General features: G+C 46.8%; 1 protein-coding gene and 1 long non-coding RNA gene across 5 annotated transcripts; one reads left to right on the top strand and one right to left on the bottom strand.

Annotated features, from left to right (window-relative positions):
* The first annotated feature begins 133 nt into the window (after window positions 1-133).
* On the top strand, window positions 134-13,647 carry ADORA2A (adenosine A2a receptor). Of its 4 annotated transcripts, none has more exons than XM_053993488.1 (4): window positions 134-483; window positions 7,772-8,460; window positions 13,316-13,399; window positions 13,567-13,647. In XM_053993488.1, exons 1-3 carry the CDS (start codon window positions 134-136, stop codon window positions 13,378-13,380), a joined length of 1,104 nt encoding a protein of 367 aa, XP_053849463.1. In that variant the 3' UTR covers window positions 13,381-13,399; window positions 13,567-13,647. The 4 variants fall into 4 exon arrangements, with proteins under 4 accessions (XP_053849463.1, XP_053849464.1, XP_053849465.1 ...); XM_053993489.1 differs by lacking the exon at window positions 13,567-13,647 and adding an exon at window positions 10,712-10,804 and having other exon boundaries at window positions 13,316-13,394; XM_053993490.1 differs by lacking the exons at window positions 13,316-13,399; window positions 13,567-13,647 and having other exon boundaries at window positions 7,772-8,093; window positions 8,327-8,441.
* LOC128816145 (uncharacterized) lies at window positions 6,403-7,641 on the bottom strand. The gene is made up of 3 exons (XR_008439804.1): window positions 7,595-7,641; window positions 7,038-7,492; window positions 6,403-6,525 (listed from the first exon to the last, which is right to left on the bottom strand). It is a non-coding gene; the product is annotated as an uncharacterized LOC128816145 (long non-coding RNA).
* Window positions 13,648-15,511: the final 1,864 nt, after the last annotated feature.

Raw genomic sequence — 15,511 nt, forward strand, 5'->3', positions numbered from 1 at the left:
AAAATGTGTGTGTGAGCAGCCTTCCTGGGCTGGCAGCCGAGCACTCCACAGAGCCCAGGCAGCTTTGAGGGGCCTTGGCTGTTCAGTGCTCTGCAGATATGAACGCTGAGCTTTGGGCCTGGTTGTTCTCACCATGCTAGTACATGGGAAGGACGACTTCCTCTCAGACATAGCCTACATCATCCTGGAACTGATCATCGCCGTGCTGGCCATCCTGGGCAACATCCTGGTCTGCTGGGCCGTCTATTTGAACAGCAACTTGCAGAACGTCACCAACTATTTTGTGGTGTCCCTGGCTGCTGCTGACATTGCTGTGGGGGTGCTGGCAATCCCCTTTGCCATCACCATCAGCACTGGCTTCTGTGCCTTCTTCTATGGCTGCCTTTTCATTGCCTGCTTTGTCCTGGTCTTGACTCAGAGCTCCATCTTCAGCCTCCTTGCTATCGCCATCGACAGAATCATTGCCATCCGAATACCCCTCAGGTAAGCACGGGCTGGGCTGGGGTGGTGAGGGCTCAACATCCCTAAAAACCACAGGTCTGGAGATGAATCAAGGAAGGAAAAGTTAAATGAGGATTGGTTCTTTTTCTCCTGTATTTTGAAAGCAACTTTTCTAGATCTCAAAGTCTGCTTTGGCTGGTGGATTTTCTGGTTGCTTCCTTTTCCTGTTCTTCTCTGTTCTCCTGTGGTGGGTGTCCATGGCATCACAGAGGTGCTGCCTGGGAGCTGCCACTCCATGCCTAGGCAAACTGTGCCCTGAGCTGCAGCAGTGGCACCAGAGGGATGGTGGAGGGCAGAAAGGGGGTGAGGTCAGCTTGTCCCCCTCCCCGTGGGGAGGAGGGGGGTTCTGCTTGAAGCTGTAGCAGCAGGGCTGGGGGGAGAGGGGTGGGGTTTTCTCTCAGGGGTCTGTTAAATGTGAAGGGAGAGGAAGCAGAAAGGCCTTAGGAAGATTTGGATTGGCTCAGGCACTGCCTCTGGCAGCACAGCATAGGTTAGGTGAAGGTGGAGGCTTGTCACAACCCATGCCTACAGATGGGGATTTTGTGGTCTCTGCAGTTTAAAGAAAGAAAAGGACATTTTAATGACTAGGACTGGCTGCTACTTAGTGCAACCAGGGAGGCTGACATGGGACAAGGGGAAGTTTTGCCACGCACACAGAGGCTGCTGCTCAGTTCAGTTTGGCAGGAGCAGGTTGTTGTGATGGCTGTGTGTGCCCGTGGGCGCGAGGCAGCGCTGCGTTGCTGTGACAGTGCTCCGAGGCACTCGCTGAGCTCCAGAGATGGAGAGGAAGCCCCTGGAGAGGCTGCTGCAGGAGAATTGTAGGAGTCTCCTTCCTTCCTGTCTTGTCCTTAGGAGGATGCAGCATGCTCTCAGGAAAGGAGAGACTGCCTTCGTCTCCTGAACAACCAACATGGCTGCAAAATGGAACAAAGTTCTGATTTTTGTGCTCTTGAGTTTGAGTTTTTGGACATCCTCACTCTTCTTGAGCTTAAATCACTTGTGCTGATCTGTACAATTTAGTCCTGTCTCTTCTGAATACTTTGGTCATGCAGCACTTATGTCAATTAACACAAACCTCCTGCTCAAAACCAGAATGGGAGCCCTGGAGAGCGGAAATTGCCTTTCCATGTGGACCAGTGCAGCCAAGTCTTTCCTGAAGCCTTGCCTCAGCAAGTTTGTGCTCTATAACATTGCATTTAATGAGTAGTTTCCAAACCCTATTGGTCATACCTGTTACAGCCTTTAGTTTTGATGCAGATGTAAGGAATAACTATTCCATTCCATTGCAGAGAAAACTCTGTTGATAATAGTTACCTATAAACTCAACTGTCTCTACTTTTCTACAGTTCTGCTATAGATGATTTCAGTTCATAAACCAAAATAATGATAGATGGTACAAGGAAATATGTTGAGTAGCCCCTGGGAGCTGCCTCTGAAATGGTTTTGAGAAGGGCTGATGTCTTGATTTCATCTCTCATGAGGTAACTCTGAGGACAGCTGCTGACAGTTTAAGCACTCTTATTGCTAGAGGATGACTTGCCAGGAAAGGGATTTTAAAAATCTGGATTTCTGCCCACATTTTGAGCTATCACTGTGACTATATTGTCTTGAAAATCTAATTTCCTGGTACAGCCAAGGTAAAGAGTCTTTTCAAAAAACCAGACTACATCAGTGCTGGGCATGACACCGGTTTCACTATCTTGTTTTGGAAAAAACAGAGCACACCCTCTTCTGCCCCAGGAACAGAGGGACTGATTGGATGCAGAAACCCACAGGTAAATCCATGGGTTCCTCCTCCTCTCTGTCCTCTGCTGGTTTGTTCTTTCACAGCAGGAGTGATGTACTTGTCAATTGTGTTTCCCCTTTAGAATTTATGGATGAATAAGCATTTATAGCCTCAGACATGCTGAGGAAGTGAAAGCTGATTGTCTGAAGAGGGAAATGTGGTATAATTTAGATTGCCCACATCCTCACGTTTTTTCTTTTTCTAATAGCTGTTTGTCTCAAAAATGGGTCAAACAACTTGAAGGAAAGTTCTGTCACTAACAGTGTGTTGTTTTCACCACATCCTTTAATACCTGGAAGGCTCCTTTTCCTCCTCACGGGACATGAGAGGTACCACCAGGTATTCCTAATATTCATTAGCTGAATCATTAATAAACCAGACTTCTTTCACTCTAGCAAAACCAAAAAGGGCCAAACCTGTGCTTTGTTCTTCTGTTTCTCTTTAAGTATTTCATGTCTGATTTGTCCTAATGAAGATAACTGCATATGTGGATGTGCATTCCCACAGAAATCAACTGTCAGTATTAAGAAGGCAGAAGAGTGAGTGTTCTGATACCGCTTGGTTTTGGACCCCTAGGTACATTATTAGTTAACTTTGAAATTATTTTTCTGTGGAGAAAAGACCCTCCTCCAAAAAACTGCAATGAGAAAAGACATTTATAGGTGAAATTTTAAAATGGATAAAAACTAATTTGTGAATATCTTATGTGTTCTGCCTTTCAAATAATTGAAACGTTTTGTAGAATTTGTAGAATTTTTTGTTCAATTTTCCACAAGTTCTCAGGCATTTTGCTGAATTCTGCCAGATTTTATACAAATGAAACACTCTGCAAGTGGCAGTAAGGCACTCCCAAGGAAGGGAGCCCGAGCCATTGTTCACTCTAGGACAAACGAGGTCTCTCACATGGCAGGTACCTGAAAACCTGCACTGGCTAATGTCAAACCCCCAGGTGCTCTGAACAAAACTGGCTGTGAGTCTGAACCCCAGGATGAAGCCCTGGGCCAAGAACAATTGCTGCTTTCCAGGCTCCGTGGTGCCAGCAAGGGCTCCGTGGGCAGCGCGCCCAGCCACGTGCTCCGGTGCAGGCATTTGTGTAAAGACATTCCCAGGGGAAGGACAGGTAGCTCCAACACACTGGAAGAGAGGGGAAATTTTCCTTCCTGCAGCCAAACAGAAAAGTTTGCTGAGGTTACTGAGGTTGCTGCTTGCTCTCTGTGCTGGATTCAAGCATGAAACACGTCGGTCATACAGTGCCAACTGCAGGCCTTTTCCTCTGGTGAAAGCTGCTTTTGCTGCTGCAATGCTTCTCTGGGGAAACATTATTTAAGGTGCAGCTCCCTGATGTTTGGAGCTTTGGGACTCATTTATCCCATGTGGTGGTGATTTAAACTGCAGTTCTGAAGTGGCATTGGGGTGTTTTTCTGCCAGAGGACATGAAGAACTGGCTTCCCAAAGCCTAGGAAGAACAGGGGAGATGAACACCAACCCTGAATAAAGTATAGGATGTGCAAGGGATCTTTGAGCTGAGAACAGCCTGTTTCAGTAGTTGCTTTAATTCCCTAGGGTTCCTTTCTGAAATGCTCATATGTGAGCATGTAAACCAGTGAATCAGGGTTTTAATGTTTTATTGCCACTTTGAGCCATATGTGGACTTATTTCTTTCATTGCTCACCATAAACCTGTTGACTTTATGGTAGGCATTTCCTACATATGCTCATATGTTAAATAGATTTAAGGCAGGTTCAGCTGATGTGAAAACAGAGTAATTCCCCTCCTTCTTTTAAATGGGCACAGCTTTGAAAGCAGTGCCTTCGTGGCCTGCACAGAACTTGCTGTTACCAAGGTTTTATTCAGGAAGCTGATCACGTCACAAGCAGAACTGTGTCTGCCCATCATTCCTGCTTCTGCTGTTTAGAGGAGATAATGCTGGGTACCTGTGCCCACCTGTGGGACCCCATCTCCCCCATCTCCATAGCGTGGATAAACACCAGGATCAGTTGGTACCTGGCAATAGAGAGGAAGGTTCTGGACTGAGTGGTTTGGGAAAGGTTGCTTAGTTGGTACATGTGAAGGTCTCAGTGTGATTTCTTGCCCTGTCACAGATTTCCTGGATGATCTGGGATTGCCAGGGTCTCTCATTTCCACATACATGTAATATCCTGCTTGGTCCTGTCCCTGATGGCTGCAGCTGCCTGAGCTGTGGGTTGTTGAGTGGATGTGCTTGGTGAGCAGCATTTTGTAGTGATTTGTTAAACACCTTTGAGCAGTGCTGGAATTCAGAACAAAGCCCTCAGCTGAGCACAGGCATTCTGGGTGATGAGTAAAGGTCTCTCAAAAATGCTCCACACCTGACAGAGGATGTGCAGTGCTGTCCACCAAAGGAGGGTTTGGAAGACAAGCAGCAGGATGGCTGGACATTGTGATGGTGAGTTAGGGCAGCTACATATCACTCAGTGTATTGAAAGATCTTAACTTCTCCCTGAAGACACTCTGGACAGACTACCAGCTTTGTCTCCCACCCAATCTCAAAGACTCTGCAGGAATCTTTGTCTTCATGGCACAGGACTTAGTCCAAGGACCCAGAAGTGGCACATCCACAGCCAGGTTACTCTAGGCAGCCCAGAGGAGCTGTACATTCACCAAGGGCAGCTGTTCTCCTGCTCCATTTTACCAGCTGGTTGGTTGGGAGAGCAGCAGGGCAGGTTGAAACTATTTTGGGGAAAACTTTCACATTTTCAGGTGTTTGCAAAAGTTGGGTTTGCTTTTTAGAGGAGACATGTGACTCTATCCCCACCATGAGCATCCCTGTGCTCTGCAGTCACATCCTTTGTCTGGAATTTCACAAGCAGAAGTGGTTGTTTGTGTAGCTAGTGTGTTATTTCCAGGAAGCAGAACTGTTGGTGCACAGACAATCCAGTGCTGTCAGGACACATCAGACATGCTGCAAAGTCACCTGCCAGCTATGCAGATCATGGGCTGCAGGTGTGACCAGCTCCTTTCAGCAGGTTGTGTCTCCTGCATGGTGCCAGCAACTCCCAGGGTAGGGGATGAGTCTCGGAAGCCCTGAAGTTACCCTGTAGAGCTCTGCAGCACTGAGGATATGGAGAGTGGCTTTGGCCTGGCTGCTGTGAGCCTGGAAAGATACTGAGACAAAGTACACAAAGATGTACACAATGTCTTCAATGACATCTCCAAGTGGATAAGAGGAAAGAGTCCAGGAAAGCCCATCTGGATTATAATGCTACCTCAGCCAACTCAGTCAGAGGTGCCTCATGTGGATCCGAGAAATTAAGCTCTCCTAAACAAATTGACACTTCTAGTGGGTACCTGGCCAGCACAAGGCCATTGGCTTTGTCAGGAGATGGTGTGAGCTTTCTGTCCTGACCCTCAGAGTTATTGAGCAAGGTGTCATGGACATGCACTCCAGCACAATGCTCTGCAGCTGGGAAGCTGCTTGGATTCAGTGCTGTTCTGAAGCCTTATAAAGCTTCTTGCATGGGAATCCCCAAAGGACAAGAGGGAGGGGGAAGTGTGGCGGGGTGTTTGTCTGGAGCAGTAGTGAATATATTTTTAGTGGAAGGGAAGGGACATCTCTAGTCGTGGGATAACAGCTGCACAATTTCAAAATTCCTCTGACAAGATGTAGCTAATTCCAGGGCTGCAGGGTTTTGATGGTTGTGGGATGTTTTTGGGGTTTGTTTTTGTGGGGTGTTTTTTTTGTGTTTTTGTTTTGGTTTTGTTTGTTTTGTTTTGGTTGGTTGGTTTGTTTTATTGTTTTTTCAGGCTTCAAGGGCCTCCAGCCACTCTCTTGCTCCCTGAGTGTACATTTCAAAGCACAGATGCTGTTTTGATGTGTTGATGAGGTCTGAATGGAGCAGCTCTCTGCTACCATTCATGCCGTGCGCTTTGCATCCTTAAAGCACTGGGCAGGATCCACTAATTGCTGGAAAAAACCTTTTTCTCCCTCAGAATCAGCTGAATTCCTTCCTCATTTCTGGAAGGGCAATTTAGGTGTGTTTTTCATGCTGGGAATTGTGTGGTTGGCTCCCTTATCCACTTACTCTTTTCTGGTTTTAAAATGCAACTGAGAAAGGGAAATTCAAGCCTGATGAGTCTTGTTTTTTTCCAAAGTCTATTGTCAGGGATTTAAAGCATGTGCAGGATCTCCATTCTTTACTGTGCAAAAGCAGCCACTCTTCTCCCCTGTCTTGAACTTGTGTTGGGATAGGAGCATGAACCTGTGGGAGTAATTATTTCACTGGGAGATGGAAAGATTTCTGTGGCTTGTTGTATTATTTCTTGTAAAGTTTGTTTTCGGAGAGAACTGGGGACAGAGGGAGAAGGAGCACTGAGTAAACACTGGGAGCCCAGGGCTACTGTCCGGTCAAATACAGTGTGGGACCCATGCTGCACAATGTGGGAATCCAGCCATCTACTTTCCATGCTGAGCATTACCCAGGGAAGGAAATTGCATTGAAATGTTAAACTGCTGCCCTAATTTACATTTTCAGAGGGGAGAACTGGTGGAGTCAGCTCAGGACTCACAGTAACCTGTGAGGCCCTGGAAACTGGCTGATATTTCGAACTAACCAAGGTCTCTGCTGCACTGTGTCAGATTCTTACCATGTTGCTTATTGTTTCTTTCAACAGATCTTGGAAAGTTTACTGTTAACAGCGCTGGCTTCAGCCAGGCATCAATACCTCCACCACTGAGGTCCCTTTGGTGTGTGCAGTGCAGGCCATGGCATACCTTAGTCAGGGAATTGTTCCCAGCTTAATTCCTCTTTTCTGAGAAACACATGGGGTCGACTTAGCTGGGCTGATGAGGAAAACTGTTGACTTGCCTCAATTATTTCAAGAAAGTTGGTGGTGCTGGTCTTCCTGAAAGTGCCATTGAGGAACAGAGTGCCATGCAGGCAATGCCAACCTGGCTGCTGCAGCTGAGCCAGCAGGATTTCCCTGGAGCACACCAGAATGTGGATGCAGGGCTGGTGGCACTGTGCCTCCAGGCTCTTTTGTGCTGTTTGGTTTACAGATCTACTGCAAGACAGACCTAACAATTCCATGCTAAAAGGCTGCTCCTTTGCCAGGAAGGAGACGCTGCCTTAGCCTTTGGCAAGAGACCCACGGTGGTCTTCATCACAAGGGTCAGAGCAGTGCTCTTGGTTATCCAGGCTGCAAGATCTATGTGCACACCCAAGTGGACTGGTGGAGTGAAGGAGCACAGATGAAAACTGAATTAATTTCCCTGCTTTTCTGTCAACTATTCACTGCTTAAAGGAAAGGGGAGGGAAGTAGGTGGCTCACAGTGTCACCATGTCCTTGGTGTACTGCATGGGTTCTGCACATCAGTGAAAAGGCCCCTCTGATGAAGCAGGTGCCTTTCTCACTGTCTTCTGGAACATGGGGCCATTGTGAGGTTGTGTAGGTGCCAGCAGCTTGTTGAATGACACTGATACAGCTCCCATCTCCTCTGCTTTACAGGTACAATGGCTTGGTGACCGGCTCTCGAGCCAAAGGCATCATTGCCATCTGCTGGGTGTTGTCCTTCATCATCGGCCTGACCCCAATGCTGGGGTGGCACAAGCGTGCCCAGATCGAAGAGCTGGGCTCCAACTGGTCCTCTCCCATCAACTGCAGCAACAGCATGGTGGCGTGTCTCTTCGAGGCTGTGGTCACCATGGAGTACATGGTCTACTACAACTTCTTTGCCTGTGTGCTCCTGCCCCTCCTTCTCATGTTTGGTATCTACTTGAAAATCTTCATGGCAGCCCGGCGCCAGCTCAAGCAGATGGAGAACAAGATGGTACATGGGGAACGTTCCCGCTCCACGTTGCAGAAGGAAGTCCATGCAGCCAAGTCTTTAGCCATCATTGTCGGGCTGTTTGCAGTCTGCTGGCTTCCACTACACATCATTAACTGCTTTACCCTTTTTTGCCCAAATTGTGCCCACGCTCCCCTCTGGCTGATGTATCTGGCTATTATCCTGTCTCACGCTAACTCGGTTGTAAACCCTCTAATTTATGCCTACCGCATCAGGGAGTTCCGACACACCTTCCGTAAAATCATCAGCCAGCACATCCTGGGCCGCAAGGAGCCGTTCAAGGCAGGAGCAGCCAGCTCCAGGACTTCCACCCACGGCGGGGACGCAGAGAACGCCAGCATACGGATCAGTGAGTATGCACTAGAGGTATACACCAACGGAGAGATCCACAGGGATCCCGAAAAGCAGGACTTAAACAAGTGCAAAGCTGGCTTGGAATGGCACCAGAATGGAAATGCTCTGGACTTGGAGACAAATGGGCATCTCCCACATTCCTGCAAAAATGGGATTCTCTCAGATGCTTGCCTGAATAGGGAGCTTCACAGTGAAGAGCTAATTGATGCCCAGGTATCTTACTCAGATCTGGAAAGAGCAGCCTTTGCTGCAGCTGATGTTTCCTGATGAGACTTTCAAAGTTTTCCTGGTAGAATTATTTTTTTTTTCCATTGGTGACATCTGCCATGGCAGAACGGAGGTGGGGGGGCGGGGGGAGAGCAGTGTATTCAGATCGCTGTGGAGAAAGGTGTCCATATCCAGGACTATTGGATGATCCTAAATACTAGACTGGAGAAAAGCCAAGAGAGCACTGAAGTGGACTAAGGAAGGAGGGACAAGTTACCCATCAATGACCTGTCACCAAGAGCAGGGCCAAGGTCGAGGATGGCATTCCAAGTTCAGCACTGGGAGACTACTGATGCAGGGATTTCGGGACACTTTGCTGTACTGTGCCTGTGGTTGAGTGTTGGTTTTGCTGTCTTTACCAATGGAAATAGAAGCGTGGCTGGAAGTATTCCCTGAATAATAAAGAGCAACTGGGAAGGGCCTCTGAGTACTGTGGCCCTGGAACAAGCAGAAGGGGGGATAGCAAAATCTATTGTCAGGAAGGACGCCAGGAGCTGTTTGGAGAGGGAAGGAATTTACCTTCCTGATGGGAACTCTGGATACTTTCAACCATGGCACTTTGTCTTTCAGTTTGTGTTCTTAAAGCTTATTCTGCAACAGGTTGCTCAAATGGTTTTTTTCCATGTGATGATAAGGTTACTTTATGTTAACTTATAAAAGATGGGCAAGAACTCATACCCGTTCCCTGAGTGCTCAGTGTTCCAGATGCACATGGCAAATATAACCTCTTAGCACTCCACTCTGTCCAACAAATCACCAAAGCTGAGCCTTGCCAAGGATTTCCCTTTGCAAAAGGGCTGTTAGCAGTGCTGTGGGCTGTGTCGTCAGGGCAGGGCTGTGAAGGGCTGTGAGTGTGTGATCTCTTTTTAGGCTGGTGGTGCCTTCTGCTTTCCCCCTGCCTCTGTGCTTCTCCTCCTGAGCTCCTAGAATGCAAATTCTTTCCATGGCCCCAGATGTGTGTGAGGGGAGGTAATATTCCATATTTCAGTCATCTTCATCCTCATTCAACAGGCTGAGGCAAGTTTTTTTTTTACTTCTTTCTTGGGATAGAGAGTAATCCACACACATACCTTGACCTAATTTTGGAATTCCAATGAGCTTTATTTAAAACCCCTTTTCTCCTGTGATTTCAGTTTTTTCTTGTGAAGCCTGATGTGTCCCTGTGGTGCAGAGGCCAACAGAGGCAGCTCTGGGCTCTGTCTGGTTAGAAGATGCTCCTGCTCTGAGAATCTGAAAGGTGTCAGTAGTATTGGAACTCAGCTTAGAAACTGCAGATTCTACTTTCTGTAGAAGAGAACAGGCAAATTTGTGCTGCAGCAAGTGTACACACTGCTGTGGTTGGTTGCAGAGGTGTTTCACTGCAGTTTGGTAATTTTCTGGAAGGAAAATTAAGGAAGTCCGGAGCTCAAGGACAGCAGAAAACCACATCAGCTTGAATTCTACCTGAAGATTGTCTGGGTTGTGTTTTTCAGACAAATAATCCATGTCCAGTACTACCAGCCGTCTGGTACACTACAGGCAGTAGTGGTCCTATTAGGAAGTGAAAAGTCTGGTAATTCTGGGGATCTGAAGCTTATTCCCTAGCTGAAAACATGAGAAATATCCTCCCCCAGTCTGGTTCCTCCTCATGTCTGTCCACTAACATTTCAGAAGCCAAGGGGGATTTTCATACTTGAGGAAGAGCAGGTTAGGTCTGTGTGGTTTTATTCCATGTTTATTTTATATATTGTGAACTATTAAAATGAAAAATCAGTTTTATTTTGAAGAGAATTTTCTTTTTGCCAGTTTCCCTACATGCATGTGGGGAGACGTTTATGATGCTGAATGTGTTTGAGTATGTAGCTGCTCTGGGCTAGCACAAAGCTTACTGTGAGAGGGATAAAAAGATGTGGCTGCCACCACAGTCCTTAGCAGAAAGACAGGCCAGTTTGTAAAACAATAGACTTTGTGGTTTAATTGAACTGCTGCTTTCTTGGCAGGGCTCTTCCCCGTGGTCTGACGTCAGAGGAGAGGATTATCACTCCAGCAGCATGAAGGAACACTGAGCCATTTCCCTGTGACTGACGTCATAGGTAGCTCCTCCACAGGGTGACTCAGGATCTTGTCATTCTTGATCCTTCTTGATGCAATATTTCTGTAGGTTATTTGTGTGATGGCTTCTCTGACCCCCTGTAACAGTGGCAGAGGAACTCAGGAAAACGGGGGGCTGTTCTCTTCAGGCCTCAGCTGGGAGTTGAAATGTTTCTAAGAATAACACAAGATTACATCCGGCACTCATGTCAATACTAATTAGGTCCACAAAGACCCAGAGCAGGGAAGGAAGTGTGGGAAAATACCAGCATTGCTCATGTGCTGGAACACACACGAGTGCAGAAGTGTTGCCTGTTGAGCTTTAGCTGCCATTGGTAAAGGGATGGTTTGCACTGCATTGGATCAGACTTACAACAGTTGGTGTAGATTGGTAACTTTCTATATTTCCTGAGTATCTCCACACTTACTTGTGGCAGTTTCTTGCTTGGTTGCCCCAAGAATCAAGTTGATCTATATTGATGGACAAATTTAGGATTGCTTTGCTTTCCAGATTGCTCTGGAAAACTTTCCTGCCCAACCAGATCACCACGTGAGCTTAGTGACTTTCCACATGTCTTGAATTTAGCATTTGTGTTGCTGCTTGAGCTGCTCTCAAGTATATCCAGTCCCTTTCAATATTAGTGATTAAGACTTGAAGTGAAAAGGTTGTGTCAAGGGGTGGGCTGTGAGCAGGAGGAAGAGCAGGGTATGGATGGCGTGGTTTGTGGAGCTGTCTGCAGTCACAGGAAGGAAGGGATGGCAGCTGCACTACATGCTAGGCCTTCTGGCAAACATATGGCTGAGATGGCCCCTCAGAGGATGTTTCTGAAGCAGTTGTTGGGGAGAACAGGAGCCTTTTGAACAGAATTTTTGACTTCATATTTCTTGTTTCCTAGGGATCATAATTTCAGGGCTTCCTGCTTTTTGGTTTGTTGTCCATAAAAAAAAAAAGGTCCCATCAATGAAGTGTGCTCTTTCCTTCTCCTGGCAGCTCTCCACTCTTGAGAGAAGTACCTGCCTTCCAAACTTCCTAGGACCACTCATTTTTCTTCCAGCTGGAGAACGTTTAGCTGATCCAGTTGTTCTGGATAAATAAAGATGGTGCCAAGACAAAGGGAAGAATGAGATGACTATCAGGAGAGGCTGGAGAAGACCTTCCTGGGAATCCCAGGTGCAGTGGGTCCAGAGAGTAGGAACTGGGGTCAGCAGAGACTAATTTAATTGAACAAGAACTTCTTGTTAAAAAAGTCTGAAGATGCATAGAGAGATGTGGTGCCTCATTTGGTGTGAGGGCATTCCATGAATTTCACCATTCCCTGAAGACTCTTAGGCTCCAGAGTTTATTTGCTTTATAAGAGTTTTGGAGAAAGCAATGTTTGATCATTTGCCAGGAGTAATTTTACCAAGAGTTCTTGGGGCTCTCTCCTCAATAGGGCACTGCTTTTTGTGTGTGCAAATAAATGCACTTACAGCTGTATCCTGCAGAGTCCCATTTGGATCAGTGATGTTTCAAAGCTCTGTGCAAGTTTGAATTGCAGCTTTTGAACCAAGAAGCAATTTTGCATGGTGGGACAGCTGGAAATACGGGAGACAGAAAGGGTTTCTCACTGGTCCCAGTTGGTGCTAGGGTGCAGGTGGACTTGGAATGACATAGAATAGTCTAAGCCTTTGATCATTTTTTGAAGATGCCTCAAGGGATGCTGGTGGATATACAGAAGTCTCTAAGATGTGGGAGACTGGAGGCTCAGGATGGACAGGAATTCTTGGTAGTGAAGGAGCATTTGTAGAGTAGGTGTTTGGGAGGATTTCAGGGGAGCAGGAATGTGCTGGGAGGTGCTGTGGGGTGTAGAGATGATGCTGGCTTGAGACCAAGGTGGGACTTGCTGAGAAGGACTCTGGAAGGGATGTACAGCCTTACAGCTCTCCTGGGGTCACTGCAAGGATCAGCCCTTCCTGGGGTGTGCACTTTGTAGGGTCTATATTGACTGAGGCAGGGATGGTTCTTATGGATTATGTTCTTTCCAGACACATTTGTCCCATTTCATGAGCACCTCTAGGTATAACAAATCCCCTTCTGCTTCATGAGCATGGGCCCTACCTAGAACCAAATCCTTCCAACCAAGTTCTGTGGAAGGACAAACAGGCTGCAGTGGTGCCACAATGCATTAAACCTGCATGCAGTACTCTCTGGTGGTGTTTGCTAAGTTCAGCTGCCTAAAAGTCAGTTCTCTTCCAAATTGTTTTGGGCATCAAATTGCACTGAGTCATTTCAGCATTTTTTTTTTCTTTCCAACCCTGAGTTCTGGCTGTCTTTATGGCAAAACACATAAAGAGTAACAAAAATCACCAGTTCCTCATTTGCATGAGATAGATGAGAATCCCCAGGCTGGGGCAATGTTGTGTATAACTTCCCACCTTACTTGCTTCCTGGGGCTGTTCACGCAAGGATGTGTTAAAATCAAGACTGGAACCTGTTGATCTGAGAACATCCATCCCTCCCCCCACTGTCTCAGGAGCTGGTGTTCCTGCCCTGTCCTGTGGAGAGGTTCTCTGTGGTCTGCAAACCAAGACACTATGAACAGCCTGCTGCACATGCTGTCAGTATGAAACAATTACTCTTTTAATTTAAATGTTTTATGATATAGATGTTGTTTTCCCTTTGTCAGTTACCATTGGTGGGGGGGGGGGGGAAGGGAGTGGGAGAATCTGTGCATGCAAATGTATTTAAAGTGCATTGACCAAAGGTTTTTTTGAATCTGTGAAGTTTTCATATCTGTGAAGTCATCAGACTGCTGGGCAGTGAGGAGCCGCTGGTGCTGCGGAGTCTGTCTTGGTTACATTTCTTAATAAGCATTAAAATAATAAAATATATTTGTAAAAGAGAGTGTGAGTGCCTTTGTCCCAGGAAGATCCGGCTGGCTGGATCTTGTGTGCAAGTATTTTTTTATTATATTATTAGCTTTCTCCATTGATTGATCCTTCTGGAGAGCTCTCTCCCTGGTGCTGCCTTTGCTTTCACAGCAGAGTTTAGCATGGACTAAAGTGAGAGACCCAAGTGGACTGGAAGACTCCTTCCATCGTGGCAGTAGAAATCCTTCACAGCTGTGTATGGAACACAAAGTAGAGCTGTTTTCACCCAAGGGGGTGTTCCACAGCAGGACCTGAGGGTCCATAACTGCACCATGCAACAGCTTTGCCAGCTGTGACTGGGCCATCCCATCCTGCTGGCTCTCCTTCCATGTGGCCCTGCTGGTGCACCTCAGACCGACATCCTTTCTTCTGCCCAGTTCTTGCCAGACAAATTTGTTTGGAAATGGAGGCAGGAAATCTAGATGCTGCTGTAGTGTTTCTCCTGTCAATTCTGAGCAATGCTGAAGCAGAAGTAATTTCCAGCATTTTTCACCTGGCAGCTACTAAATGTGTGTCTAAGGAGGTTAATAGAAGTCCGTTCAATCCAAGAGTACTTGGAATTGGGAGGTTCTGAAATGAAAGTTCACCAGATATCCATCAACCACCAGTCATTCCCTCTTCGGGGTCACTTTGCAGCTGTGCTCAAGGCCTCCAGTTTGTGGAGAGGTGCTGGCACCCTGGTGCTCTGCAGCCCTGGTGCTCTGCAGCCAACTGCCCGAGCTGTTCAACCAAGTGTGTAACTGAGAAGCTTTTTGATTTTCACTCCTTTCACAAACACTGTGCGTTTTGTTCTGCAGCATCAAAGGCCGGGAGCTTCAGAACAATGGGTGTCTGCAGGAGCCCGGCAGGAACAATGCTGAACCTGAGAAAGAGAACTTGGAAGAACAGAGAGAGCTCCCAGCTAAACAGCACAATTGGCCTGATCAGAAATCTCTGCTCAGAGATCCACACCTTGGCTCAGCCCCTCTGAGCAATTAGACTCTGCAGGGCTTTTGCTATAGACAAGAGCTGGCTGCAGCACTGGGGAACTGCTGACATTTCTCAGTGATGAAGTACGATGGGGCTGTGGAGGATTAGTAGGTTTTCCCAATGAATGGGAAATAATGATTTTGGCTCTAAAGAGCTTTTCACAGTATTTAAAACAGCAGAATCTTGCTTGTCACTTTTGCCCCCAAACAGGAAGACTTTTCTGCTAAGCGTAATACACACAAGTGTCTGCATGTGTTTCAAGAAGTTTCAGGTAGTTAAAAAGCTCTGAGCATCTCCTCTGAGGCCCTGTGGACCTCACAATTTACTTTCACAGGAAAGATTCCTCCACTCTTGCATTTGACTGTGACCATGCAAGAAAAGAGATTCTCTGTGTGTTCATTCATGGGAAGGAGACAGACTTTTGCCTGCTCCGAGTGATCCTGAGAGGAATCCACTTCTCTGATCCCACAAATAAGCACCTCAGGTTAGATGATGTGACTCACTGCAGGTTGGAGTCTCGCTGAATAGTAAGTGGACCTGTGTTCCTCCATGACTTCCCAATCTCCTCTTCAGTGTTGTTCAGATAACAAAGGGGCTTCTCTGGATATTGGAGATGTTTCCTCAGAAATGACCCAGTGGGTGGAGTTGTTGGAGGAGTTTTGGCCATTTCTTTGCTTTGGGACTGCAGCAGTCACTGCTAAGATCCTGCAGTGTCAGGAAAGTGCTGTCTAGATCTCAGAAAATCAGAATTTCATTTCAAGAATTAGAGTCCGAGTCCTTGCAACACATCAACGAAAGTAATGTAAACCAAGTTTGGGTCTGAGAGCAGC

This window comes from Vidua macroura, chromosome 18 (assembly GCF_024509145.1).
Source record: "Vidua macroura isolate BioBank_ID:100142 chromosome 18, ASM2450914v1, whole genome shotgun sequence".
In the NCBI taxonomy this organism is placed as follows: Eukaryota; Metazoa; Chordata; class Aves; order Passeriformes; family Viduidae; genus Vidua; species Vidua macroura.